The 27,896-nt window shown below is 39.3% G+C and overlaps 1 protein-coding gene across 4 annotated transcripts; it reads right to left on the bottom strand.

Annotated features, from left to right (window-relative positions):
* Window positions 1–366: 366 nt before the first annotated feature.
* Window positions 367–23,229, bottom strand: LOC103703854 (endoplasmic reticulum metallopeptidase 1). Of its 4 annotated transcripts, XM_039126868.1 has the most exons (14): window positions 23,048–23,229; window positions 21,177–21,489; window positions 16,191–16,429; window positions 13,817–13,973; window positions 12,847–12,924; window positions 12,562–12,636; window positions 11,641–11,760; window positions 6,236–6,400; window positions 4,960–5,485; window positions 4,721–4,877; window positions 4,397–4,506; window positions 3,590–3,702; window positions 1,676–2,033; window positions 367–957 (listed from the first exon to the last, which is right to left on the bottom strand). In XM_039126868.1, exons 2-14 carry the CDS (start codon window positions 21,486–21,488, stop codon window positions 632–634), a joined length of 2,736 nt encoding a protein of 911 aa, XP_038982796.1. In that variant the 5' UTR covers window position 21,489; window positions 23,048–23,229; the 3' UTR covers window positions 367–631. The 4 variants fall into 4 exon arrangements, with proteins under 4 accessions (XP_038982796.1, XP_038982799.1, XP_038982798.1 ...); XM_039126871.1 differs by lacking the exon at window positions 23,048–23,229 and having other exon boundaries at window positions 16,191–16,416; window positions 21,177–21,361; XM_039126870.1 differs by lacking the exon at window positions 23,048–23,229 and having other exon boundaries at window positions 16,232–16,416; window positions 21,177–21,312.
* Between the last annotated feature and the right edge of the window lie 4,667 nt (window positions 23,230–27,896).

Here is a 27,896-nt window from a genome sequence, read left to right as displayed (position 1 = left end):
ACTCCAGTCCTGTGTTAAAGTGAGTTAAATAGATTTAAAAGGCAAAAGGTCATGTTAACTTTAAAGAAATATCTGTTTCACCTTTCTGAAAAAGTGGTTTAACCTAATGTTCCAAAGAACTTGGCTGAAGAGGAATGCCATAGCCCAGTTAAATGACTGCTCTTTTCCGCTTCCAAATGCAATCTTAATTATAAAAAAAATACTTGAATTAAAAACAATAAAAATTATTTGAATTAGGAAGAAAAGTGACATCTAATTCCAAAATCTCTGATATTTAAAACCATGAAATAATTCTGTTTTACCACCAAACATTCTGCATCCTCATTGGAGAATAACGAGGATCATAACCATAACCATCAAACAATGTTATTATTAAACTGCTGCAGAATAACCATGTTTATTTCATTGAAAATATACTTCAATGTACGCCAACAGCATACAGTATCATTAGACATACTAACAAATACAACTCAATTGGAAAGAGACGGTACAGACTATAAATAAGCAGCTTGCAGCTCAATACGACTGTCAAAATTTTACGACAATATAACCATGAACTGAGTTAGGAAATGGACTGCACATTTTCATCTTCAAACATCCCTCCAAGTGGAACTTATAGCATCAAGTCTGACTAAAATTGAACAGGAAGAGCAGTCAAGAAAGCCAATGTATATGGTGAAGTGGATTTACCGAAGAGGGAACACCAATGTGGAAGCTTCTGAAGCACCCTCTCTACTTTTGGTGTCACCATGTTTACATCTGTCCTCAGTTTTAATAGGAGAGAAGCAGTATCCTCTGCTTGTTTGTACGCCTTTTGCGAAGGATGAATAGTATTGGTTGACCAGAAAAGATTCAAGTGGAATTTTGTTGGTGAGTTCTTGCCACCTGAAAACTGGATGATATGCCATCCATCAACCATGCTCTTGTGACCCGATGGAACCAGTTCTTCTGAATCGACTGTCATGCAGAGAACAACCGGAAGGTGATTTTAAAACAATAAAATTGCTAAAACTTCTAGAAGTTCATAATCTCAAAGGACTAGTTTCATAGAATAATTATTATACACTGGAATACTTATTCGGTCACATCAACTGAATACAATACCAAGAAAGAATTCATCAGTGTACCACCGCTCAACAGACATTCAAGTCTGAACCATCAAATTTTTTTTGTACATGCACTAGTGAACCAATTAGAAAATGAAGCCCTGCAAAATTGCAGTCTAGCACCATCGAGTGTTAGTCAGGAGACAGCAGGCGTTAACATTTAATCTTTTTCCAAAATAATTTTCTATGAGAATTTTATTCAATTACTTGACTTCATGCTTTTTAAGTAGTTTCTTCAAGTGAACCTCACCCACAAGACCTGTAACATGCACACACATAAAAAGATAGAGGATAAAGAGGAGGACGAAGTTCTATCTTCAAGTTGTTACTTGCATTTTCTTTTCTTATATATAATTTTTCTTGGATGGTTTGTGTAGTTTCACTTATTTTTAGAATTTTGAATAAAAAATATTTAATATTTCCACTGTTGTTTCTGCATGCTGAGTTGGTACAGGTTCAGAATGTCAGATTCAAGGATACTCCTGGCAGATACCAAACCTCGCATTTATTTTCATGCACACCCCAACAAGAAAACCAACAGATCCTATTGTTTATTTCATATTTCTCACCTTCAAATGTGAAGTCACTGATTTCTTCTCTATTGACTGCAAGCGACCAACGTGTAGCCAGTTTAGTATCAATCAAAACCCTTGTTTTTCTAATATCTGACATAGAATCACTTTCAACATGGAGTTCTGGAATGTCCAATTTACTCCATCCATTATTACTATCCTTGGAACTCCAACAGCCATAATTGACGGTAAAGGTAACAAAATCGAGAGTCTTGTTCTTTCCACATGCAAATTCTTCATCTTTCAGATTTTCAACTTCCTTTGTCAGTTTACCAGGAGTTGCAGAAAATAAAGAAACAAATGATGCTGGGTCTTGGTTTCCATATCTTCCTGTTGCGTCAACAACATGCACAACCTGAATCATGTAAAAAAGAAATCATAGCAATGAGAATCTCCTGAAATTTAATCAAAAAGTGAGAAAAGGTACAGTTGGTTATGTAAATGTGCACTCTCGAGAAAAAATTACCTTATTAATAAAAATAACAAAAAAATTCATTAACACTAGTTGAGTATAAATCTGGAAGTCTGTAGAACTCATGGTAGTAAATGCTAATAAGATCTGTACATAATTTTCTCATGTAAGAGTATCTATCAACGGATATATAAGAAAAACAACTTAAAGGAAACCTTCTTTTTGGAATAGACTATGTAAAAGTTTCATTCTAACAGTTCTGTGCTGTCCACTGTTTCATTGCTTTCCCCTCATTCCTGGCATTCGACCATTCAAATATTTGATATTACATTCTAGAGTCTTCAGTTTATAACCATGAAGTCAAATTGATCTATCATAAAGCTCTCGACAAGCCCTAAGGAGTCAATAGGTTATCATGGTTAAAGTCATCTTAGATGAAGTCAAGGGATGCACGAATAATATATGCGCAAAATGGGCTTTGATGGATGTGGAGGCACTCATTAGTGGCATAAACCCTCAATCCATGATTTTTTTCTTGGAATACATAGATTTGTAAGCTTTTAAATAAAGCCTGCAGCAACCAGATTGACTCTCTAAGGCTTTCTAAAAGTAGCCCTTCAAGTAGTTCCACTAAATACAAAATAGAAAAAGAGGGGGGATGAGGCTATTCCTCGCCTCATGTAATAATCCACCTATATCAATGTTCGCTTCTGCTGTGCAATATGAGATAATGACACCGAGCACCAACTTTATTATCCATCACCTTGAGTAATTACACCATGCAATTTTGGTTCTCCTTGATCTTCATAGTTAATTTTGACATTTTTGATCACTGCAGTATAAAGATAGATGATGGATCCATCTCACCATTTTATGATTGACACAAGATCAAAATAGTCAATCTAGTTAAATAATTAAGCTTGATTTTGTGTCAATTAACTTGTTCACCAGGAATTCTGAATGTTTAGGAGAGAGAAGAACTTAGAAATGAGATTTTGTTCCCTAAACCTATTGGAAACAAAAGTTTAAATAAAGCTGACGTACATCCTTTTGAGAACAAACTCCTATTTGATAACAAACTGGTTTATAATATAATGTTATATTGGAAGGTGATTCTACAAGTCATTCAGGCTATGAGAGTTAAATGCATCTTAGAAAATATAGTATTTGGTAGCCAAAATTAGAGGGGTATTGTTTCCTGGGTTTATGAGATAATCATTGTCTCTCCCATTGTGCTAGCAAAGTGTCGGACCATCTAGCTATGGGTAGGGTTGAAAGGGATGAGTGGTTCATGAAACACAATTTGAATTCTGTTCTTCATGGATCAAGTTGTCCCTACTAAGTGCTTCTCTTTTAATTTTTCACTAAAATATTCTTTACCTTTCATAGATAATGTCTAAGACAATATTATTGCGAAAATACAGGATTTCCATGAAAACAGCTGAGTGTGATGTCTATTCTACCACAAACAGGTGATTGAATTGCCAAAAGTGACTTACATTGACAGCCCGAGAGATGTCCTCTGTAAATGCTGGGAAAATGCCAGTTGATACAGCAGTAAGTGTGAGAGCAAGCAGTGTACACATTGCAAAAATAACCAATCCTTTTGCACCTACAAACACTTTTCATAGTTTAGGAGTTCTGCACCAAACAAAGTCTAACTTTGCAGTAAAATAGCTAAAGGTGGACTAGATATTATAGTGGAATGCAATCCATCGTACCGGCCCGAACTGGGTGGCATGGGGCGTATCGTACCATATTGGTTCGGTACCAGTACCCGGTATGCCGAAAAAATTATATACCATATTGTACCGTACCGATGCTCTGCTAGTATGGCACCAGTACGAGGTCCGGTACCGAGACGGCGAACCAATAGATACTAACATTACTTCTCAGATCATGAAGTGGTAAGAACAAGAATGCATCAAGAAAAAAGGGACTTTCTAGCCAAAAATAGAGGGGTTATTCTCAATATATATATTATATCAGGTGTAGATCATTAAACGGTCTTCATGTCGTTGTTTATTCCTTCTAAAAAGAAGAGGTCATCAAGGCACGAAGGCCATGCTAGGTAAGAAAAAAAAAAGGGTGAGACAGCATAATATTCTGAATAAAATTTGATTCACCCTTCAAGGCCATTGTATAGAGAGCATGCTACTATGGAAGATATGTTATCTAACAAGGAAGAAGAAGAAGAAGAAGAAAAATTACTTTTAGCATGTCAGATGCAAACAAGTTAATACAATTAGTTTTAATAAAATCAACTGGCATGAGACAATTTTAGTTTAATGAGAAAATTTGAGGACCTGAAAGATGAATGTAGGAAAGAAGGTAAACCAGCATAAGACAAACAACAGCAGCACTGAATATAGCAACTATCAGACTCCCAAGCCAATCAGGTGCACTTCCAGGGCTCCTGCATTCCAATCCAAAGTCAGCTTAAACACACAATGAGTTACAGAAGTCTTCTGACCTCATCAAAAATCAATGCATGATAGGATTGGCACAAGGATATTATGGTTACAACAAAAGCTCCAAGAAACAACGTTCAACTAATTATGCATCCACATTAGTAAATAGTAGACAATTGTATTAGCTTAATAAAATACACAGAAAGGATGTAACTCTACCTTTCAAACCGGGCAAAAACCCCAATTATGGTCCCTACCAACCGAATAATCATACCAGCAGAAACTAAAACAGGCATGGCCAAACCCAGAATTAAAGTAATAATTTTGAGCTGCTTTGGTAACCGCGAAGGAGACAGCGTTGCCTCCATAAGACCATCTAGGCAAATGAGAGCAAGTTACAATGTATAAAGACAGTGAATATCAAAATCATAAGTAGCTGAAGGAGGTTCTTAACTTACAGGAAAAAGCAGGTGAAACTAGCCAAATGAGTGCTAAGAAGGAAGACCCAACCTTAAAAAAGTTTCCCACAACGAGAAGGATTAGCCATTGAATAAAACCAGATTTAAAAAGCCACCTTTCAGCCTCCCACTCTATTAAATTTTCTTGAACATTGTGAGATAGCCTGGGCACTCTCTTCTTATAAACATGACGCAGATATTTCTTAAGAAAGAAAAAACCCACATGTTGGCCAGTTAATGCCCCAAGTATTGCAGGTGCGCCAAACAAGCCAATGACTAACCATGGATATGCAATATATGGAACAGGAGAGGTAGACATAAGAGGTATGATAAATGCAACTAGAATTGTTAAGCTAAGGGAAAATATCCACATGAGAACTATGCTCAAACATGACAATCCAAATGATATAGCGCCAGGATAACCACCCATAAGCAATGATGTTATCCATATTAGAAGCGACTGCAGTATCACTGAGTTATGAAGCATGCTTGCAAAGCGTTGGGTGTATACAACCATGTACTTGCCCTGCAAAATTGATCGCCAAATTAAATATTGAACATAGAATAAATATTCAGACAAATTACTTGACTTCAAATAGCATATGCCCTGTTATTTGCTAAAATTATTATAAGAATGTAAAACTAAGTCATGTGTGCAATAATGCATGATTGCCTGCAGCTTGTTTACACCTGGAATTTCTTCCAAACATCAAATTGTAAGACAAGGAGCTGTCTCATTCTTCAACCTAGAAACATATCATTTAGGAGTTCAAAGTCTCCACTTGCCAATAAATTGTTTCACACAGATGGCCTTTAGATATGTTTCAACTTTCTTATGGTTATCTTGTGTTCTTCTTCTTCTTGTTATTTTTTCTTGCTTTGACTTGATGTCAATGTCTAGATAGTAGTTAACTAGTATTTCGGAAATTTTAATTCGGGCACCCTCTGCATAATTTATGGACCAATGCCAAAATTTCAGTCTGAGAATGTTTTTCCTATGCCTAGATTTTCAAGAGGTTATGCGTCTTCTGAGGAATTATTGCAGAAGTTTCTTTTTCATGCATGGCAGAATTTTCCTAGCCTACCTACATTGAGCATCTTCATAGTTTGTGCTAAATAGAATATAATTGTTTATGCAACTAACAAAGTGAAGCCCAGATAGAAGAACAGTCAGCCTTGCCTTGAAGCCATAATTTCATAAAATGAATGCACTTAAAGAATACTCCTGTCAAATACTAGAAGATAAAGCTTTGTAAAGTCTTCATTTTTAAAATACCAGAACATCAAAATAGATAGCCTGGGTTTGACCGGTGCCTCCTTCCCTCTCCACTCCTGCTTCTTTCTGAAATCTCGATGACCTAGCAGTATGAAGCAAAAATGCCAGCATATTTTCTCCAAGATGTTGAAGAGATCCTGGCTTCAGAAGTTTTAATTTGTCATTCTGCATTGATAACATCTTAAAGCTAGTTAATAGTTCAATCTTACTTATCCATGTATACACCACAAATAATTTATTTGCATACCAAAAAAAAACTTTACCAAAAAGACCATTGCAATAATTAGGAAATCGCCTAATAAACTTTGCACTCTATTGTGAATTATATTACTAGAAAATGCTTTGTTGTATCTTCTACTGCAACACCTACACAGGTTCTAGTGCTAAATAAGAATTATATAAAAGAAAATTTAGTCTATAAGCTAGATAGGCAACTATAAGAGATCTGACAGTTACCATAATTATTACACTGGATCAGAAGTAGTTAAACTTTCTTTTCATCAATTGAAATGTTGAAAACATAGCACTGACTGAGAAATTTGATGCCTGGAGAGTTTACAATTAGTCTGGTCACTAGGTTCTAGGTGATAATTCCAAAATCTTACCAGATTGACATGGACTTATTAATTGTGAAAAAGTTATGTTTATGGCCAGATCAAGGTCTGCCATACCGCCCATACTAACGTACCGGCGGGCATCCGTACCGGTACGGTACTAATTGGAATCGGCCAACAGAGCAGCGAAGTCCGCGGACACGAAAAAAATAACACGCGGACGTGTTAAATGCTACAAAATGCCACTCTGTGGCATTAAATGGCCCACGCGGGCTGCCCTGGAACCGCACGCAGGCGTGATTCCCTGCTGGGGAATCGGCAGCAAGCGCGAGCTGGCTGCGCGATTCCCCACTCACGCCCGCGCAGGCGCACTACCCCACGCACGGGCGCTCTTCCCCGCGCGGGGAGCCGCGCGCAGACGCGTTCTCAGTGTGGGGAACCCAGGGTTGTGCTCAGTCATGGCTATAGGGCAAGATCTTTTCTGAGTAGCTGGTCTTTTTCTTCTGGGGAACCGTGCGCCCAGCTCGCGCCCGCGCGAGCGCACTACCCCGCGCATGGGCACGGCGACCGGTGCGAACCGGCTTGGTTCGCATGGATACCGAGCTTGTACTGGTGCGAACCGGTCCAGTTCGCACCGGTACGAAAGTGGAATCGTTTTTTAAGACTGTACCGGACCGGTCAGGGGCGGTATCGGTTCAGTACGGGCCGAACCGGCCCCGGCCAATATGGGCCGGTTCGGCAGACCTTGGGCCAGATAAAACCATGCATGACAATAGGAACCACCAGATACATCCATCTGCATACTGTCACAATTGAAGAATATAATTCTCCATGTTAATATTAGGCAACAAGATGCTATAAAAATGTTCAGATATCGACTGCTTTACAGGATAAGTAATGATGACCTTTTATACTATAGAATGCTATGCCAGAAGCCACATACAAAAGCAATGAGGCCATCTTTATAAGTTTGAGCAACGCATAGGCTAGGCAATGGCATATCTGAAATTCAGCCAAGGCTTCACTATTGGCATGGACTGATGATTTACTCATCCTTGAGATGGATAATTAAGAAAAGAATTTGGAAATAGTTCTGTGCAAAGATCGCAAAATCATAAATAAGACCACATTCATGGCCAACTATGAACCTTAATAAAAAAATATCATATAGCCACCGAGGTCTCAAGATTAAGGACTTAGGACTACTAATTCTTTGTAGGATAGCAATAAAGTAACGCAGAAAGGAGAAAAATCATCTTCAATATAAATTACATTTTTCCACTTTTTTGTTTTATTACTATACAAGGAAGAGAAGAGTAGAGGGGGGGGAGGGGGCGAGTGGGAATGGGGCGACAGGGAGTAGATTTAGACAGGTATTGATGTCTGTCCAATGTATTCAAGTTTTTCTACAAGAGAACTCCATGCCAATACCAACTAATTGATTCATGTGGACATGGCCAGCTACCCAATCTATGGCTTGATAAACTTGAGAATAAATGCATGTCATCTCCAAGCTTGGGAACCATCTCAGCTCATTATCGATGCAGAAGGCCAAATTTTGAAGTTCCCAACAAACTTTTACATGGCAGCCCCCAGGCTTAGGCAAGTCTTCAGCCACCCTACCTACAGCTAGCTGCCAAGGTAGCTCTTACATGTGCCAACTGCCAACTGGATGGCCAAATAAGCCATTTAGTCCAAGGCAGGCTAGAGGATCGGCTATTACACAGGATCAATAATGGTATAGGAGGGCTCAAAGGGCAAGCATAACCTCCTCCATTGAGGCATACAAAGAATGATGAATCATGGAGACATTCATAGCAACTTGTGTTCAGCTCAAAATTCAACTTGATAGAGGATGACTCAATAAACAAACCAAGCTTGAATTTCACCAAGATCATCATGTTTGGCTCCATCAAGCTTGTAATCTGGATGAACAGGTAGCTAGCAATCATATGTGCTTATGTGTGTGCATATAGGCCGCAGCAATATTTTGAGTCTCAATAATAGGCCCCATACCAGCATCTCACCAATATGGTATGGTAATCGTAATGCCCCCATACTGATATATGGTACACTGGTGCAGTCAGAAAAACAACATAAACCTTTGTACAGAGCACACCAAGCCCTCATACCATAGAAATACCGCATCGGGTCAGTACAGTTTGCCCCTACCAGCCGGTAGGTACTTAACCTTGGGTTAGAGATCCTTAAAAGATGTATTTTTAACTTGTAAGCAATTTTAGATGTATAGATCAAGATCATCAGTGTGTACCTCTGATTTGGATGACCATCATTGGTTTTGGAAATCATTTACCAAAGATCTAAATCATCTAATGTTTACTATATAATCAAACACTATATGGCATTGGACTACAGAACATTAAATCTTAGGAAGAAGACTTAATAAATCAAAATCAATGGATGGCACTCCAAATTAGAGACCCACACCATTGACAATGATCTACAATATTCAAAATTCATAGAAACCAAAAATCATATGTTTTGATGGTTTCTAACCTATTCATCAAGCAGATGCAAAAATAGATAGCTTTAATAACACAGTAGAACATGTTGCTATGATCTAAGCATTGTAGTTTGTACCCTAGTGATGTCCCATCTATACATGTTCTAAAATATTCAGAATATGATTAACAAAGTAAAATTCAAATTAAATGCCCTACTACATATTTCAAACACTAGCATAATTCATACCATCCGTTTTTGTACCCTTCTGCTGCATAGTATAGAGACGTATCCAAAAGGTAAAAATTTTTATTTCTAGGCTTAATGGCGTAGAGCAAAAATAAAAGTCCTGAACTTTAATTTAAATGGCCTATCATTAATTTTGGAGTCAAATGTTTGCACATTTAGTGTGTAATTCAAGTCTTTCTCTCGATATATATTCTGTGTGTGTGTGTGTGTATACATACATACATATAGACACACACATACACACACATACACACACATATAATACATATATACATGTATGCATGCAAAAATAAGGTAAAATTCATTGATTTGAGAGCCTTCAGAACTGGACTCCCCTTTATATATCTTTCAATAGTTGCATGATTTCTGAAGGTCTACTTCGAGGCAAGCCTTGGCAGCACCAAGGAAAAGATGAAAGTCCCGAACCAGCTGATTGGCACTAAGAACATTGTTAGTGGTTCTTCGGTCCATGCAGGCTCATAAACAATGCTTTTGAGCTTTCTTCAGAATTTGGCCCTACCTGTTCGGCAGATCCCAAGTGTTACACACCTTTTCACTATTTTGTTCTCAACTATCCCGATTCCAGCAAATGGAGGCAGCGCATAACTGCTCATGCATATTGGATACATGGAAAAAAGCTTCAAGTAACCAGAGATTGAACAGAGACTTCCCAAAGCCACTGATTGGAACACCGATAGCTTCAGAAATCCCATGACTTGAGCTTCAAATGAAGTGCTATAAGATTTTTCATTTTTCCTTTATTCCCAATATAGACCTGTCTGTGGATCAACACTAAAATGATTAAAAATTATTCCCCTTTCGCATGCTACTTGTATCCTGATGTGCTTTAAAGTCATCCTGCTTTGTATGACTGTCACACCTAAAGTATGAGCAGGAAAAGTATAGAAACTCTACTAGCTGATACTGAAGTGGTCAAGAGGGGAAAAAACCTAAATACTACTTGAGGTATTCAAGTTACAAAGAATGGCACAAAACGCCTGCCATCATGCTCCACATCTTGATGCTGTGGTGTTCAAAAGGGTGGAGAAAACTGAAATGCTCCTTTTGAGTCTTAGGAAAAAAGGGTGCATATATATCGTAGTGTCCCACAGAAGATGTAACTGTCATGTGATCAACGAATAAATGACCGCCTTTTGTCCGACACAAGATTTGAGTACCTTATACTACATGATTGCAGGCCATCTTATTTTCAATTGACTAGTACAAGAGGTGCTCAAGGCATGCAAGGTATAGGATGTTCTTTATCTTCTTTTCAAGGACAGGGATTCCAACCCTCCACCTTTCTTTTAATCAATCAGTATTTGTTTTAAATATCAACAATCGTCTTGCTTGTGTTTAAATTGATCACCATGTTCTCTAGCTCTAATTTCCACTATATAAATATTTCACTTTATACTTCAAAATTCCAACTAATTCATTTGCCATGATCTGGGTGAATCGGTCAACCCACAGCTAGGAACATATGCTCATCATGCCTTAATAATGGTTTCCATGACCAAATTATTCCAAAAACTGCATGCATGATTTCAGAAAAGAGAGCATGCAGATGATCATGTTACTGATTGTACACATCCAGCCTATGTAGAATAACTGAACAACACATTCTATATCTGCTTAAACCTATTCAACTTGGATCATCCTTTGTTCAAAGTAATAAAACCTTGCATATTAGGCAAGATACATTATGTACAACTTACTGAGCATTTTATTAGATCTCCAGCTGCACATTTCTAATCTAATCACATTGGTGGAAGAAGAAAAGAAACAACAAATGCAAGTAACTTGCATGGAATTGAAAATTGGAGCTAATATTGACCTCTTTCTAATGACCTTAATGAATAAGATCCAACATTGTTAAAAAAATAATTAAGCACAATTATAACGACAATGACCTACCAAGTTCACCAAGAAATTTAGGAGTACTCATCTTTTTATCTAATTATATGTCCTGATACCATGTCCAGAATTTTGTTATTACTAGGTAGACCATGCAATCAAAAGTAACTTGTCATTGTTAGTTCTATTCCAGCACTCCTAGAAAAAAAATTGACTTTTCAGAAGTTGGGTTATGACTTGTGAGTCACTAATGTTAAATACAGTATCATGGCCAATACACACCTTTGTGTGATAAACTGCAGTAGCATCTGAATATGCAAAATCAAGTCCAGATAGACCAGCAACTTCTTGATACACTTGAAGATCTGTTGCAGATTTTACAGCTCCAGAGAGAAAGAGATCCTGTAGAACTATAATCACTTCAATTTTCTTCGGACAAGCAAAGGGGAAGTAAATAGCAGGTTCCAAACAGGGGGGACAAAGAAAATATTCTCACAGTACAACATTCTAGATAAGAAAAATAAGAAAAATTTAAGAATACACTGAGAAGTATCTTCCTGTTCATCTAAAATAGTTTGAATCTTTTTATTCTTATATTTCTCAGATATATTTTGCCTTAAAGTCTTGCAATGGTCATGGCCGTGAATCATTCTTTCTTCATGTTCTGTTTTTAATTGCATGGCCAGTGAAACCTTAGGAGTACTAGCCTAAGTGAATTACTTCATATGCTTTGAGCTCCACTTATGCCCTTTCACAATTTGTAGGAAATCTATTAATCTCAGTTACTGGAAGCATTATTAAGCCAACATCAATACTAAGTTCTCCAGTTGCTATTCTGAAATTAGCCTTTTATATTTGCAATAACATATGCTCAAAAGGTTCTTTCTGCTTTTCAAGTCTATGTATTGTGCTGGATTTTTAGCTAATTAACCAACAGACTATCAAACGGGAATAATATTACTAAGACAACATTTGGTGACACCCATTCACAAACCTATAAAAATAGTTTAGCACAACAAAGTAGGCAAGTCTGAGGGATCTTCAAAATCATCTATCATGATGTTACAAGCTGCAGCCTATTAAAAGCAGAGCATCAGAAGGCTATTTTGGAAATAATAATTTCGCAAAGAGATCATAAGCCATACATATCAGGGAAAAAAGATGAAAAAAGGGCATCTACATATGGAAAGCAAGAAAACTAACCTGTGCGATGATTTGACCAGATGGGTATTTTGCTACCTTGGCAAAAGTTTCAATAGCCCAGGGAGCAGAGCCACCCTATCAATGATAGCAGATATAATCCTATCAATAACTAACAAAAACCATGCTAGATTACACATCTAAAAGAATTCAGTCTAGTTAACCAGTTGGAGAGAATAAGCAGAGAGCAGTCAGCATTTCACAGTTCAAAATGATAAGCTAGAAAAGATACGTGGCATTGATTTCCAAATGATGAATTCATAAGTAGCATACTCTCAGTTACCATACCTGAAATAAGCTAGACTTCCCCCCAATCCCCATAGCCTCCAAATCAATTACAAAACGAATTGCTCTACTCCATGGATGCTGCATCAACATACATTAGCTGTAGAATGTGATATATAAGGTAGTTTAAGAAAGAAAACAACAGTATTAAAAGTTTTTTAAAAAAATGTTCGCAAGCAAATCATTTGTGAGAATTTTGATACTTAATGTTTCTAAAAGATTCACAAGTTCCCATCAGCATTAAGATGTTAAACCAGAATGCAGAAAAGAAGTTTGATAGTATAGCCATCACTGTTAAGAAATCAGCATGATGCAGCGAATTAGCTTGAGCCTCAAGAAAACATTAAGTCCAACCGAAGCTAAAGAAAAGGAAATATAAAAAAGTGATCAATGGAAGAGGTCAATGATGTCCTTTGAATTCTTTTAGTGACAATCTTCTTTGTGAATGAACTTTTCCCAGCACATATCTCCTATAAACAGGAAAAGGATCAAAGCTCATAGTCATGGATATAAAGTGATAAACAAAAACATGTTGGATGAAGAGTGATACACTAAAAACATGTCAAATGCTGGAGTTGCATAAAATTTGGAAGATTGAATTTGAACCAATATGAGACACCAAACTAACTATTTCAGTGATGGAAGTGAGATGATGCTGATTTTCCAAGACACGACTTGACTAATAATTGAGTAAAAGCAATTTCTCTAAAGCTGACAATAGCAACCTATACTGGATCAACTTTAGCATTAAAAGATAGATGATTACAATAGTTTCTGGGGTGAGCAAAAATGGAAAAAGTCTGCAATCATCCATTAGGGCAGCAAGCTACTGACTGCATAACATCTGATCTGGACAGGAACATGGTCAGAGTACCGCAAGCAAAAGAATAACAGAATAAGGTCTAACAAACCTAGTATCTTTGTACATAGAATTGGAGAATTCGCATGAAGTATATTAAGTTAGCTGGCAAACCTGTGTAATAAAGCTGTGAGCACCATTAAGACCTTCTTCCTCTCCAGTATTAAAAACGAAGATGACACCGTTCTTAAATCCATGAGCCCATTGAGATATCCCTCGAGCAAGCTCCAACATCACACCTACACATGAACTGCAGTCGCCGGCTCCTTCCCTAAAAATGATTACATGTATAAGAACCATTTTTTATGTTTGAAAACCATATTAAGAAAGCATAAATAATGTGATCTTTCTTGTATTTATGGCAGCATATACATCATTCAACACATAAAACTTCCCAACAATGCAGCGTGGGCTCCTGTTAACAGCAATTGATAACTTATTAAGATAGACTTGAGGTCTGACGTGAAAGATACAGTTCAGATTCATATGATTCATTAGTCATCTTTATACATACATGGATCAAATAATTTCGGAACTTCCACATACACTTGACTTTAAGCAAGATTTTCATGTTTGCCTAAAATTTGCATAAATCATTACTTGCTCAGTTTTATGAATGCAGAAATACCCTTTACATGTTCTTTAGGCTGTTATTTACTGGTAACTTGATAGTTTCTCAAACTCCTAAAATTGTATCTATATATTGCACGTAACGTGATGAAATTTGTACCCATGAAGTACTCACATTATCTATTCAAATGAATCCAGATCATCCAAATTATGATTATCTACTCCAAGAAGGCATGATTACTTAATGCATGAATGCTAAGTAGAGAATTGCTAGAGGATAAAGTTATAAATATGTATCTTTCCACCTGCTTAAGTGATGCAAGCACATAAACATGTGCATAAATGTTTTGCAACATTCTTGAAAAAATGGACATAGACTGAAAAAACTAGAGGAAGCATACACTAACGAAAAACTGCATATGCATGTGCACACATGCACAGACATGATGATTCAAGATAGGCAAGTGTGGTGAAAGATCATCTTGCAAGATGGTGATGATAAAATTCATAGAGATATGAGGAATTTTCAACAATGGAAATTCAGATATTATCATGATTTAACCCAAAAAAACACTTAAAAGGATATTAGAGATTTAGAAAAACACTTCATAAGCCTGACGATTTGCATGCACATGGCTGATATACTGTTTTAACCAAACGTTTGTATAGAAGAATGAAAGGAAGTGCATCCAGAGAACTTCAACCACAAAAAGCACATAGAATAGCCACTTTGTGAAGATACTTGTAGGGGACCAATTACACCGGTTTAGGAGCATCCAACATTGTAAATAATAGGATGCTCTACACTAACTTCCAGCACCATCAATTTTGCAATGTCTAACAATATTATCACTATTGCCTCATATGGAAGACCATACGTCTCAGATGTGCAGGTGCAATGTGACATTTTTGAAGGATAGAGCAAGAGTTAGGAGTAGAACAACAAATAATGTTTGCATAATTGACAACACTGGAACTCGAAAAAGGTTCTCTGCCAATCAATCAGGTACAGTATTGCAAAAACGAAAACCCTCACATGGGAAGTTTTTTTTTTTTTTTTTTGCTTTGTACCTGCACAAGTAAATAAAGCATATAGTCTTGCTGTCCATAATTTTCATGCAGACAGACATTTAGAATATATGTAGATGGGAGTTGCTTAAAATTCAAGAAAGCATACATTGGCACAATCTTATCCTTGATACATATCACGATGCAACATAGGCAATGACAATGACTGATGAAGATAATAGACGCAGTGTTATCAGGAAATTTTCCCAATAGAGAAGATGATACCATCAAGATGAAGTGAAATAATCTTACCCAATAGAAGATGGTAAGAGCACTAAAAGAAGCCAAAAATATTCATCATCACCTGGCTTAAATAACACCTTAACCAAATTTCGTCATAAGAAAGCTAGTATATGCTAAGATTTGGGGATGCCAAAAAGAGTAAACTAATTGCCATTTCAAATAAACTCGCGAGGAGCCAGTATCACCACTTCAGCACCCTATGTTGGTGACAGCATGGTTGCCCAACTTTCACCAGAATTCTAAAGCTTTCTAATACTATCTTCAAAAGTAGTAACAATTCAAAGTTATTCACATGGAAGGTCACTGATCTCAGACACATATGTCCAAACTTAGCAGTTCAAAAAAGAAAAGAGATAATAGAAATTTTCGATCATAAAATTAGCCAATATTGACAATGACCAAACAGATACATACATGCCATCTTGAATGTCAATGACACAACACTTCTACATCTAATATGCTGCACTTCTCATTCATTTATTCCTGCCCTTCTTTTCCTTTTATCCATTTTGTCATTTGCCCTTTTCCTTATCCTACTACCTGGGGTTTATCTCATCATTGTTTTACATGTAAAAATTACCAAAATAAACATAGATTAGAAACATACGTTGCAAAAACTGTGTCAATATGAGAAGAAACGAGAATCACATTTTCTTCCGCTTCTGGTAAATACTTAGGCAAGATTCTCAAGACTACATGTTTCAGATCTGAATAGACATGTGTCTTGCCCTTAAAAAGACCACTGGCAAGACGACTTGCACCAATCTTTGCATGGAAGAAATCCACTCGAACATCAACCTCCCAATGAGCTGTTTCCTTAATCTTTTCTGATGCTGCAAATACATACTATGACAAAAGCATGTCAAAAGAAAAGTTTATGGATGAGAAATGCAAGAGCATGAGATAAAAGCAGATTTACATATAGAAAACAAATGGCATGGGTAGGTTATTCCCTAGTACAGCTAACGTCAACCCAGCATAACTAAATGTAGACATGGATGTGAGGCTTGTGATACTACAAACTGTTAGTGATATCAATACATCAACTGCTAAAAGACAAATGACATTCAAAAATTGATACATACAAAAGTTGAGTAAGGATACCATTCTCAACATCCATAATGAACATGAAGCTTTAGTGGATATTAGAATGTAACACTAACTTGGAAACAATAGGATAGAGGAACAAGAAACAGCATTTAATACTGGGTAGTACTATGTAATATGTACCTAATTTCTCTTCAGATGTAATTAAAGGAAAAAAAAGGAGAAAATTTCCAATCATCTTTATATATATTTCTGTCTTTGTTTTGACATACATGGAGCATGTTGTGACACACAGAAGCATACTCATGCAAAACACACAGCACACCATCCCTCCCCCCCCCCCAAAAAAACAACAGAGAGAGAGAGAGAGAAGGGGTGCGGAGTGTGCGGGTTAAAGCTCCCAGGCCTATTTGGATACAAGGCCATATAGACTTAGGTACCTGGTCCAATCCTCATAAGCTCCTGATCAAGGTTCTCCGTACCGATTGACGACCAACATGATACGATACAGGTTCGTATCGTACTGTGCCGGAGACATTTCAGCCTCTTTTTTTATTTTGAATTGAAGTCGGCTTATGGTCTGCCGACTTCAATTCAAAATTTGAATTTTCTTTTTTATTTTTGTATGGCCCCACTTTTGAATTCCCTTCTTGATCCGCTGTTGGGTATGGTATGGTATTTGTTTCGAGATCTTGAACCCTTCCAAAACAAAAAAGAAAGACCCAACGAGGTGGATTGAAAGGACGATGAAACCACTCTCCCCTATTCTGAAACAAAGACAGCAGTAGAAAGAGAAGGGGGGAGATTGAGAAGAGATGGGAGGGGAGGGAGAGGGAGGGAGAGAAGGAGAAAGAGAGGGTTCCGTTAGAGGTGGGGGCTCGAAACCCTAACCCTAACCCTAACCTTGTGTGAGAGAGAGAGGGAGAAAGGGCAGACGCGTACCCTTGTCACTGGTGGGGGGAGGGTGAGAAGCATTAAGATCTGAGTGCAGGGGAAGGCGACGTTCGCTAGCATGGTAGAGAGGCGAGGTCGCAAGCACGGCAAGGGTTGTGAATCGAGTGAAAAGGCAGCGGGCGAGGACTTTTTATAGACAAACCGAAAGGATAGCTCGAACCATGTCAGTAGCCAACCGATCCAGTTCAGTAAGCTCCAAACCGGCTGGTTCAACATGGTTCGCCCTTCCTTGCTCCTACTATGTGGTAGCAGTGCCATATTGTCATTGATACCCAGAGCACCACAAAATATTTATAACTTAAAACCTTTAGATCAAGAAAGGAATTGACAGCTAGGACTAAACTCTCCATTGATTTTTAAAATGGTAAGCAATTCAATATAGAGACTTATCTAAACAAAGCTATTCTTTAGTCAATGCAAGTTGTAACATTATAACTGACTCTAAGAGAGAGTGAGGAAGGAAGGGAGTGGAGGGCACCGATATAGGAAAAAAGGCGCACCGGTGCATCAACTCTTGCCACTACGAGGTCTAGGAAGGATCAAATGTATAAAGTCTTGCCCCGGCGTGCGAAGAGGTTGTTTCCATGTTCTAAATTCATGACGTCTAAATCATAATAAAATACCCTTACCATTGCACCAAGGTCCACCCTTACATATAGTAATACAAAATAATGTGAAAGAAAGGGGAAAAAGAACAAGTTACAATGTTCAAAGACTATCAAAGAATAAGCTTGATTATTTAGAGCAAAAAGGAATGAAAAGGAAAAACAAAAAAGAATAGACAATAGAATTATTCTTTGGCGCATCATATCATAAAAACAAACATTTAAGGTCAAGCCTCAGGTCAACTATTCAATCATGGTTAAACTACACCTTAGATTTTCTTTTCTTAAAATTCTTAAGGACTCGTTTGGTTCACGAGAAGAAGGGGGGGAAGTATGGTCAACTAAAAAATAGAGAAATACCTCATGTTTGGTTGGAGTTTGCAAAAAAGAGAGATGGGAAGGTAGTCTTCCCACGAGAATAAGATTCCCATATTTTATGGGAAAAAAATCCATGTGGGCCATGGAAAAGTCAAGTCCCACGAGCTGAGAATTAGGGTATTTTTTTTCCAAAAGTGCCCTTAAGCTTTTAGATAAAATGGGTAAGGCCTTTCCCTTTATTAAGGGCATAATAGATATTTTATACAACTTTTTTAGGAAAGTTGATACTCAACCAAAAATAAGCCACTTTAGAATGTGTCTTCCCATGGTCAACCAAACATGCAAAAATCACTTTTCCAGCCATCATATACCCAGGCATTAGCTTCCCAAGAAAAACATTCAATAAAAAAAATATTTTCCCACGAACCAAGTGAGTCCTAAATACTTTTGTCCAAATCCCAAATACCCGATGATTCATAGAAATTGTCAAAACCCCGACCATCTCATATCCATGCAACTATTGCACCAAGAGTTTGGTCTAAAAACTCGGCAGAGGTGCTGATGCATTGGGTACTCAGGGTCAGCCAATGTGAGGCTAGATCCCGAAGGTGGATACTCAATGAAGAAGAAGAGGAAGACTGAAAAGAAAGCCACACATGATTTGTTCTTCCAATCTTAATTGTTGATAACACTCATCTAGCGATGACAAACTGTTGGGTCAGCGATGGCCAACTTTGATTGCCCTTGTTAGCAATGCCAAATTGCAGTGAAGAGAAATGAGATTTGTATAGTGTGGAAGGATCACTGCTTCCCCCATTAGGCCAGCCATGTTAACAACAATGGAATCACGAGAAAAAGAAGGATAGAGGAATTAGCATCAAGTTGTCAAGTCAAGGATAGAGAAAAAAGCGGGAGCAAAGACAAGGCTGGATATCGAAGATATTCCACCCTTGATTGTAAACTGAATCATATGTTCCAAATCAAGTTGTCAAGTTAACATCAAAAATTTTAGACTTGCACAGAAGGTATTCTAAACCGACCGGAACCAGTCGGTTCAGCTTGTACCGATCTGGTACTTATCCTGGTGCGTACCGGCTTGGTTCGCACCGGCCCAAACTTATTTTCCCCGCGCGCGCGTGGGCCATTTAATGCCACAGAGTGGCATTTAATGCGTCCGCGGACACGCGCGGACGCGTAGTTTTTTTTTTTAGAAATCGCACGCAGACGCGAGAGCGGGCGCACGATTCGCCGCGCAAGGAATTGCGTTCCCCAACAAGAAATCGTGCCCGCGCGCGATTCTCCGCATGGGGCAGCGCACCCATGCGGGTTGGCAGCCCACGTGGGCCATTTAATGCCACAGAGTGGCATTAACACGTCCGCGCGGGGACGCATTGTTTTCTTTTTTTTCGCTTCCACGCGCGAACGCGCTTTTTTTTCCCAATATGTCTCCGGTTCAGTACCGATTCCAACCGGTATCGTACCAATGCCACAAGTACGTCGGTACAGTCGGTCCGACAGACCTTGCTTGCACAATTATCCTAAATTTATAATTCCTTCCACTGAACCTTATTTTCTCATTTCCCATACATCCATGCTAAAGTTGGTACCATGGAAAAAATTGCTTGAAATTTGTTAAAGTTCGAATTTTTAACTCCTAGATCTCGAGGAGATTGTATATGTTCAAAAACACCTTCATAGCATCTCTAAAGATGATCTTTTTTGAACTGAATTTGTTTCACCAAATATAGACAAAAATGGCATATTTTGAAAAGTTTATGACACTCAAGTTGGACTTCAGGGAATAACAAACAAAAGAATTATTTTACATGACAAAATTTCTATGGAAATCTACAAAAATCAGTAATGACATAAAACTCATCAGAAATTCCCCTAAAAATAGGCTGAGAATCCAATTCAAAAATTAATATCCAAATATACAAATAATTACTTAATTACCTTTGACCTCTTAGAAGTACTCGTGCTACATTAAGTTGCCAACAATGCACAATGCCCTTGATTTGATGCCCAAACGTGATATTTTCATGATCAAGCAACTAATACATCAGACAAATCCCTAGCACTGTTAGTTGGAACAGTAATACACTTCTATCCAAAAGCATGCCATGAATTTTGAATTAGATTCTGCTATGACTGACTCCTACCTGCTTGCATTTTGGTCACCATCAAGTTCTTAATTTTATGACTGCCATCACTAGATGTTCTAAAATGCAAAATCTTTGGCCTGGTGCTTAACCATTAATTGTGTTTTATATACTTATGTACTTTGTCCTGATATTAAATAGCAGCATCCATTTGCACAAGGGCAAATGGATATATGCCCTAAACATCCAAAGAAACAGAATATTTACTATTACTTTCAATCAAATTTCCATTTATCACTAGACACAAAATCAAAGTGCTTTGCATGCGTTTCACTCAGCAAATCACATTTTTAGTGCAGCGATGTTTCACAACTACCAAAAATCAATCAAGAAACATCAAAATCAGTCCATCAAAGGAAGGTTTTAAAGTCAGGATTATATGATACAAATATAAAGATGCAGAGCATTCATGATGTATGACAATTAACCATAAAGACTGCAAAAAGAATAACATAAAACTGGGGAAAAAATGCAACTATATAGAGACATGAAAATGTGTATATGAACCTGCAATGCAAGATCAAGAGCATCTGAACCAACAGGATGAGGACCAAATTTTGTCAAATACTTGACATGCTCCATTGCTGATGCTTCTGAGAAGCCACGTTTACCTGCCTTCTCGGTACTGAGAGGCAAAGGGAGCTTCTCAAATTGAAAATGGTAGACTGCCCATGAGCCATTGAGGAGGAGGACAAATAATGCCAGCCACAAAAATGCTGACCGTTTCGGTCTTTGATCTTCAACTTCTCTTGAAGATGGTTTTTCATCATCGCTAGATGGTTTAGCTGTCGAGAGAGTGGTGTTGGGTCTCCGACGCATCCTACAAAATAAATACAGAGAAATAAAGCAATTATCAAGCATAGGCATTACACAAAATTCATTGCGGTTGCATATATGTGTGTTTGAATAATGAAATTTTTATAATGATGCCTAGGGATCATTGGTGCATAAAATGAAACATCGAGTAAAAATTGACATAATCAAGCACCCGATTATCTAAAAAAAAACAAATGCGTAAAGTTCCGTAAATTTTTGAAAGTTAATATATATATATATATATATACAGGCTAGACTGTACACTAAAAGTTAAATCTTTAGTAAAAGGTTTAAAGATTCAAAAATCAACAATGGAGCATCCAAATTGAATATTTACACATCTAAAAATGCCTAGAAAGCAAAAATAAAAAACATATCTTGGAGATCTAAAACAAATGTATCAAATGGGTAAAAAATGAACAGTGTCAATCGGGTTAATGTGCTAAAATACATGATGAGGCAAATAAATGAAAATCTACTTCATTAGTGGCAATCTGAACATCTCAAAATGTAGGTAAATCAGAACTCGGGAGATCATGATGATTACTTCATAGCAAAACATAGTATTATGCTACTAAAATCGTTCATCTTTTGCATCCATCTGATTGTTCGGCTAAGAACTACCAAGACACATGATTTTTGGTTTTTGCGTATTTTTTTCTCACGGTGTAGATCACATTCAATGGTTTGGATATTCAATTTAGATGGGACACCGTTGGTTTTAAATCATTAGACCTTGTGCAGAAGAGTAAAAATCACTGGTTATCTGTATACGTATTTATGCATGCATGAATGCATGCATGTGTTTATGATTTCAGATCTAGACTTCCAATATAATTCTCATCCTTTTTGATCTAAATGACAATTATAAACATTTTCCTAACTAAATATTTATACAGGCTTTGAACTTACATTCAGCTATTGAAAGCTTTTAGGATCATACCATTTCTGAAAAACAAAACTATGTAAAGAGGGTTAAGAAACCTGCTGCCTATATCTTATTTGACAACTAAACCTGACTATTCAAAGATAAAATATAACCATCAAGCCTTGACTCAATACACTAAAACAGTAAGGACATATAAACAGCTAGTAATGAATTCTTCATCTTCATCCTCACCCTTCTAAAATCTTAAGGAAAAGAAGAAGAAGAAAAAGAAGAAGACGATGTTATCAAGAATTACCCTGTGGATCGCGTCGCATAAACTGTGAAGTATGCTAATTTGAGACACGGCTACAATCTTTAGTCCAAATAAATAAGAAGAACATCATAATAACAACAAACTTTTTGGCACGACAAATAAATCAAGAAGAGCATCACATAATCTAGATCAAGTTGCAGCCCTACAATCCTTTTATCGCGAAAAGAAAAAAAGAAACAAAGAAAATCCGTTTCTTGTAAAACGGTAACAACAAAACAGAACAGAAACGATGGTCACGGTGACAGAATTAGAAAGATGATACGTAGAAATTAAACGAAAAGAAGCTGCGATCACAACGGAATTGAGTATAATACAAAGAAGAAAAATAGAATTGGAGCCAAGACGAGGCGGAGTGCGTACCTTTTTTCCACTCTCTGACGCTCAAACAGCAATAGCAGGCACTTTCTTTGTCGCCTCTGCTCTAATGGTTTTATACCCTAATCTCCAAAAGGGGCCGATAGCAAAAGGGGCCGAGAGTTAAGAGGTGTTCCCTCTCCTATGCTAAAACTCCCGACAGAAATAATAAATAAAAACCCTCCGAACCGACCCAACCACCAAAAGTTACGACCTTATTCGCGTTTGGCTTTTTGTGCGGAGATCTTCCCTAGGTCAGTCGGTCAGGCACTTGTCCGGTTAATAATTACAAACAAAAACGTTCCATGCGATATCTTGCCGGCAGCCCATGGCCCGCAGATGGTGCAACGTACGCAGTTTTGGGCCAATCAAAGCGATAATTTTAGCGATCGACCTTTATGGACAACTAGAAGTTTACCGAGGAAGTGAAATGCATGTTACCTTCTCCACCATTTTGCTTTGAAATTTATAATTCTGAGTCTATTTTTATTATTATTATTGATAGAAAAAATGTTGGATATCTCGATCTCGGGCCTCACTGACTCTAGCCTCACCGACCTTCCTATCCTCGGACATAAAGCCTGGTGAACGACTTCGGCTCCAACCGAGGAGTCACCGGCCGCGAAAAACAATTAACAGCCAACTAACCGATAGTCTTAACAGTTTGTGATCATGGCAGCCCCACGTCCGGCGTAAGACCTGCACCGCACTTTGTCCATATGGACTGACCTATGCTGCCTAGCATTATGCACGTCACATCGACCTAAATAACGACAAGGCTAGCTCTCCTATATAAGGGAAACAACCCAAGGGACCTAAGGTGTGCAACACGCTGCCCTTCTCACTGAGTCTTCACTCTGCTAAAATCTCTTCCTTCTTTACTATTGTCTCGTTGTTCTGACTTAGACATCGGAGGATCCTTGCCAGAAATTCTTCAGAAAGTGGACTTTTTGCAAGCCACCCAGCGAAGGAGTCCAACGCTCAATGCCTCAACCAACCTACTCAGCCCGTCTCCAGCCGACCTTTAAGGCCATCTGAGCTGCGCTCCTATCTTGGTCTGGATACGGCGACAACAGATTGGTAATAGAGGAAAGGTCCTACCGCCTGCCACATCAACCTTAATCAAAAGGAGAGATGACTGGCATGAAGTCGCGGGGAACCCGTAGCGTGTCGCGTGCTTTGCAACGCCATGCTCCGACTTTTCGATCGTCGTTATAGAGCCCCAAACTTGCTCCACAGGATATCTCCCTGTGCTTGTAGACAAGGAGCAGTTCAACCTACTCACTTAGCAGGTACGGGCGTTAACCATGGCGGTCTCGGGCCTGCAGCAGGCAGTAGCATAATTGGGGCCGACCCGACCAGAATTCAACCAGCCTGGCCCCCACTCCAAGTCACCAGCGCGCCACACGTGTCTGATCAACCATCGCCCCCAGGACTAGAATCTCGAGCGGTCACGTCAGAGTCGACACTCTCGACGAAGCATCCCTAGCCAGAATGGAAGACGATGCGCTCCTAGTCTCCATTTTGGTTGGGATTCCGTTCAGAGCCTCTTACTTGCCTGCCTCGTAGAGTCCCCATCCCAACGGGGAGCCGACCTCTATAGGAGGATCAAGTAAATGGGCCGGCAAATTCAAGCCCGTAAAGAACAGGCTCCGAGGGCCGGCAACGATTTTAACTTCTTCTCAAAGTCCCCCTTTTTCCAGCAGATCATGGAGGAGCCGATCCTACCTTGGTTCAAGATGCCGCAGGTGGAACCATATGATGGCACCTCGAATCTCTTAGACTACCTCGAGAGCTTCGAGGCTCTCATGATGCTGGACGGAGCCAATGACGTCGTACTTTGCAAGGCATTCTCTGCGACCCTCCACAAAGCAGCCCAATTCTGATTCTTCGATCTTTGGCTCGAATCCATCCACCATCTCGCCCACCTCTTCGCAGCGCACTTCGTCTCCTAAGAGATTCCCCGACGACACCGCGGCTCGAACGCACTGCTCGACATCAAGTAGAGAGAGGAGAAATCCCTCAAAAAATACATCGGCTGCTTCAATGCGGCGATGTTGGAGGTCGACAACTTGGACCAATCAGTCTTAATGTCTGTGATGAAGAGCGGTCTCCAGCCATTGACCTTCCTCTTCTCCCTAGAAAAGCGCTTCCCCGACGACTTCGCTAAAACATTGGTACAAGCCAACAAGTATGTCAACGCTGAAGAAGCCATGGCTTTCCTCCACAAATCTACGGGCGGAAGACCTCCCCGAGGGCCAAACGGGATCACGAGGGGCGAAGAGAGTGTCGAAGTGTCTCACCTCGACGCGAGAAGAGCCTACGGCGGCCCAGGAGCTCTTCTCATAAATTGAGAAGTATATCCCCATCACCGCCCTGGGGGCCCAAATCTCATGGAGATCGCGGGTCGAGGCTACCTACACCCTTCATATCCGATGAGGAGCCTAGTGACCAAGATGGGCAAGAAGAAACAATGTTGCTTCCACCAGGATCATGACCATGACACTGAGGAGTATGCCCAGCTCAAGGACGAAATCGAAGCACTTATCTGGTGCGGGTGGCTAGACCAGTACATGCGCACCTAGTTGACCAAGGGGCGCTCGTCCTGGCTCTAATCCTCCGACCCTAGAACAAATCAACAACCGCCTGATGGCCGGTGTTATCAGCACCATCATCAGCAGTGCCTCGGGCAACCGAACTTCACAATAGGAGGACCATGGAGCGGCCATGAGTCATGCGTGTGGATGGGTCGTTGAGTCCGGGGAGTAGTAGGGTTGCTCCCACGCTTGGCACCCCTAGCAGAGCAATCACGGAGTACTCCCTCCAGTATGAATTCTCCACCTTGGGTAACGTGACCAAGTATAAGGTGCTTTACCCCAAATCTCAGAACCCAACCACTAGAAGCCTTCGGCGTAAAAATTAGGGGATCTCGATGGTGCCCCAATCCCACAGATTTAGAGCTACGACAACCTTCGCTCCTATCATCAATAAGGTTCATTGTAGCCTGGACTCATTATCAATAAAAATTCTCTCGTTTTGTTTGTCTTTGAGACAGTTGAGTTCAACATGGAACACCCCGAGGACGCTAGTGCCCCAAAAACAGAGACACCCAGGGGACGCCCGGGGCCTCCTCAAGACCGAGCCTACTCGGATTTCCTCTAAGAGCCAACCCTAGAGATACCTGGGGAAGCATACTATCAAGATGAGGAGAACTGACTGCCACACGGAAAGCTCGGTGAGTCAAGTGACCTTTTCAGATCCATAATGACCCAAGTAGGAGAATCGGCCACAGCGCCAAAGGCTCGGCGAGTCAAGCGACCTTTTCATATCCATAATGATTCAAATAGGAGTACTGGTTACCACACCTAAGGCTCAGCGAGTCACGCAACTTCTTTAGGTCCATAATAACCCAAGCAGGAAACCGACCGCCGCACCAAAGACTCAGCGAGTTAAGCGACCTCTTCAAGTCCATAATGACCTGAGTAAAAGAACCAGCTGCCACGCCAAAGGCTCAATAAGTCAAGCGACGTTTTCAAGTTCATAATGACCCAAGCAGAAGAACCGGCCATTACGTCGAGGGCTCCATGAGTTAAGCTACCTTTTCAGATTTGTAATGACTCGAGCAGAAAAACCGACCACCGCACCGAAGGCACGGCGAGTCAAGTGACCTTTTCAGGTCCATAATGACCCGAGCAGCAGAATCGGCCACCATTCCGAAGGCTCGGCAAGTCAAGCGATCTTTTTAGGTCTATAATGACCCGAGTAGAAGAACCGATCGCCGCGTCGAAAGCTCAACAAGCAAGCGACCTTTTCAGGTCCGTAATGACTCATACAGGAGAATCAGCCACTGCGCTGAAAGCTCGACGAGTCAAACAACCTTTTCGAGTCCATAATGACCCAAAGCAGGAAATCAACCGCTGTACCAAAGGCTCGGCGAATCAAGCGACCTCTTCAAGTCCATAATGATCCAAGCAGGAGAACTGGTCACCACGCCGAAAGCTCAGTAAGTCAAGCAACCTTTTTAGGTCCATAATGACCCGAGGAGGAGAACCAGCCATCGTGCCGAAGGCTCGGCGAGTCAAGCGACCTCTTCAAATCCGTAATGACCCGAGCAGGAGAACTGGCTGCCACACCAAAGGCTTGACGAGTCAAGCAACAAATGCAGAAAATTTTAAATCTCGTGAGATAAGACTATTCTAATTTTTTTATAAAATGAGATGCGCCACTCCATTTTAATAATTGAGACAAACGACTTCTTAGAATATGCCGGTCAAGATGCTAGGATGTTTGCAGAATGCTACTTCATCTTGTATCTTGAGTACTATGATATCCCATGGTAATTCAACATTGTAGGATTCTATTTATTTTGTGCATCAGTCGGTGAGCATAGAAGGATATTCATTTTTTTTTTGAAATAGAAAGGTATATTTATTAAAATAAAAGTATTCACATGGCACGAAACTTGACACATTGCCAAAGATGCTCGTCCACCTGTCCCATTGGGCGTAATAGTGCGACATTAAATGCATGCTATTATTTTTGGTAGGAATTAAATGCATTCATTAGCTAATCGTTAATGGATCATGGATGGTAGCTGAGACAGAAATAGTACATGGACCATGAATCCAGATAACAGTTGTGAGGAGAATCCACCTGGTCGCTCAGGTTGGTTAAATTAGTCAGACTTGCTGGATTTCAGCTTAAAATTTGATGCCAGAAAACATCAGCATCCCACCATCCCCAGTATAGATATTCCATAGTGAAAAGAAACTTATCCAGTTCTCTCCATTTCATCAAAGCACTTTTTTCCGATAGAACTCCATGTAGAGCACATTCAATTCTTTTTGGTAAGAAT

This window comes from Phoenix dactylifera, chromosome 5 (genome assembly GCF_009389715.1).
Source record: "Phoenix dactylifera cultivar Barhee BC4 chromosome 5, palm_55x_up_171113_PBpolish2nd_filt_p, whole genome shotgun sequence".
Lineage (NCBI taxonomy): Eukaryota > Viridiplantae > Streptophyta > Magnoliopsida > Arecales > Arecaceae > Phoenix > Phoenix dactylifera.
The sequence above is the reverse complement of the archived record's forward strand: the minus strand, read 5'-3'. Positions and strand labels throughout refer to the sequence as shown.

Excerpts from the sequence above, each read along its gene's own strand:
- LOC103703854 (XM_039126868.1), bottom strand. The coding sequence starts at position 21,488 with ATGCGTCGGAGACCCAACACCACTCTCTCGACAGCTAAACCATCTAGC. Across the intron at positions 6,401-11,640 it reads CTGCAGTTTATCACACAAAG|AATGACAAATTAAAACTTCT; the intron begins GTGTGTATTGGC and ends TTATCAATGCAG. Across the intron at positions 4,878-4,959 it reads AGTTTCACCTGCTTTTTCCT|ATGGTCTTATGGAGGCAACG; the intron begins GTAAGTTAAGAA and ends TCATTTGCCTAG.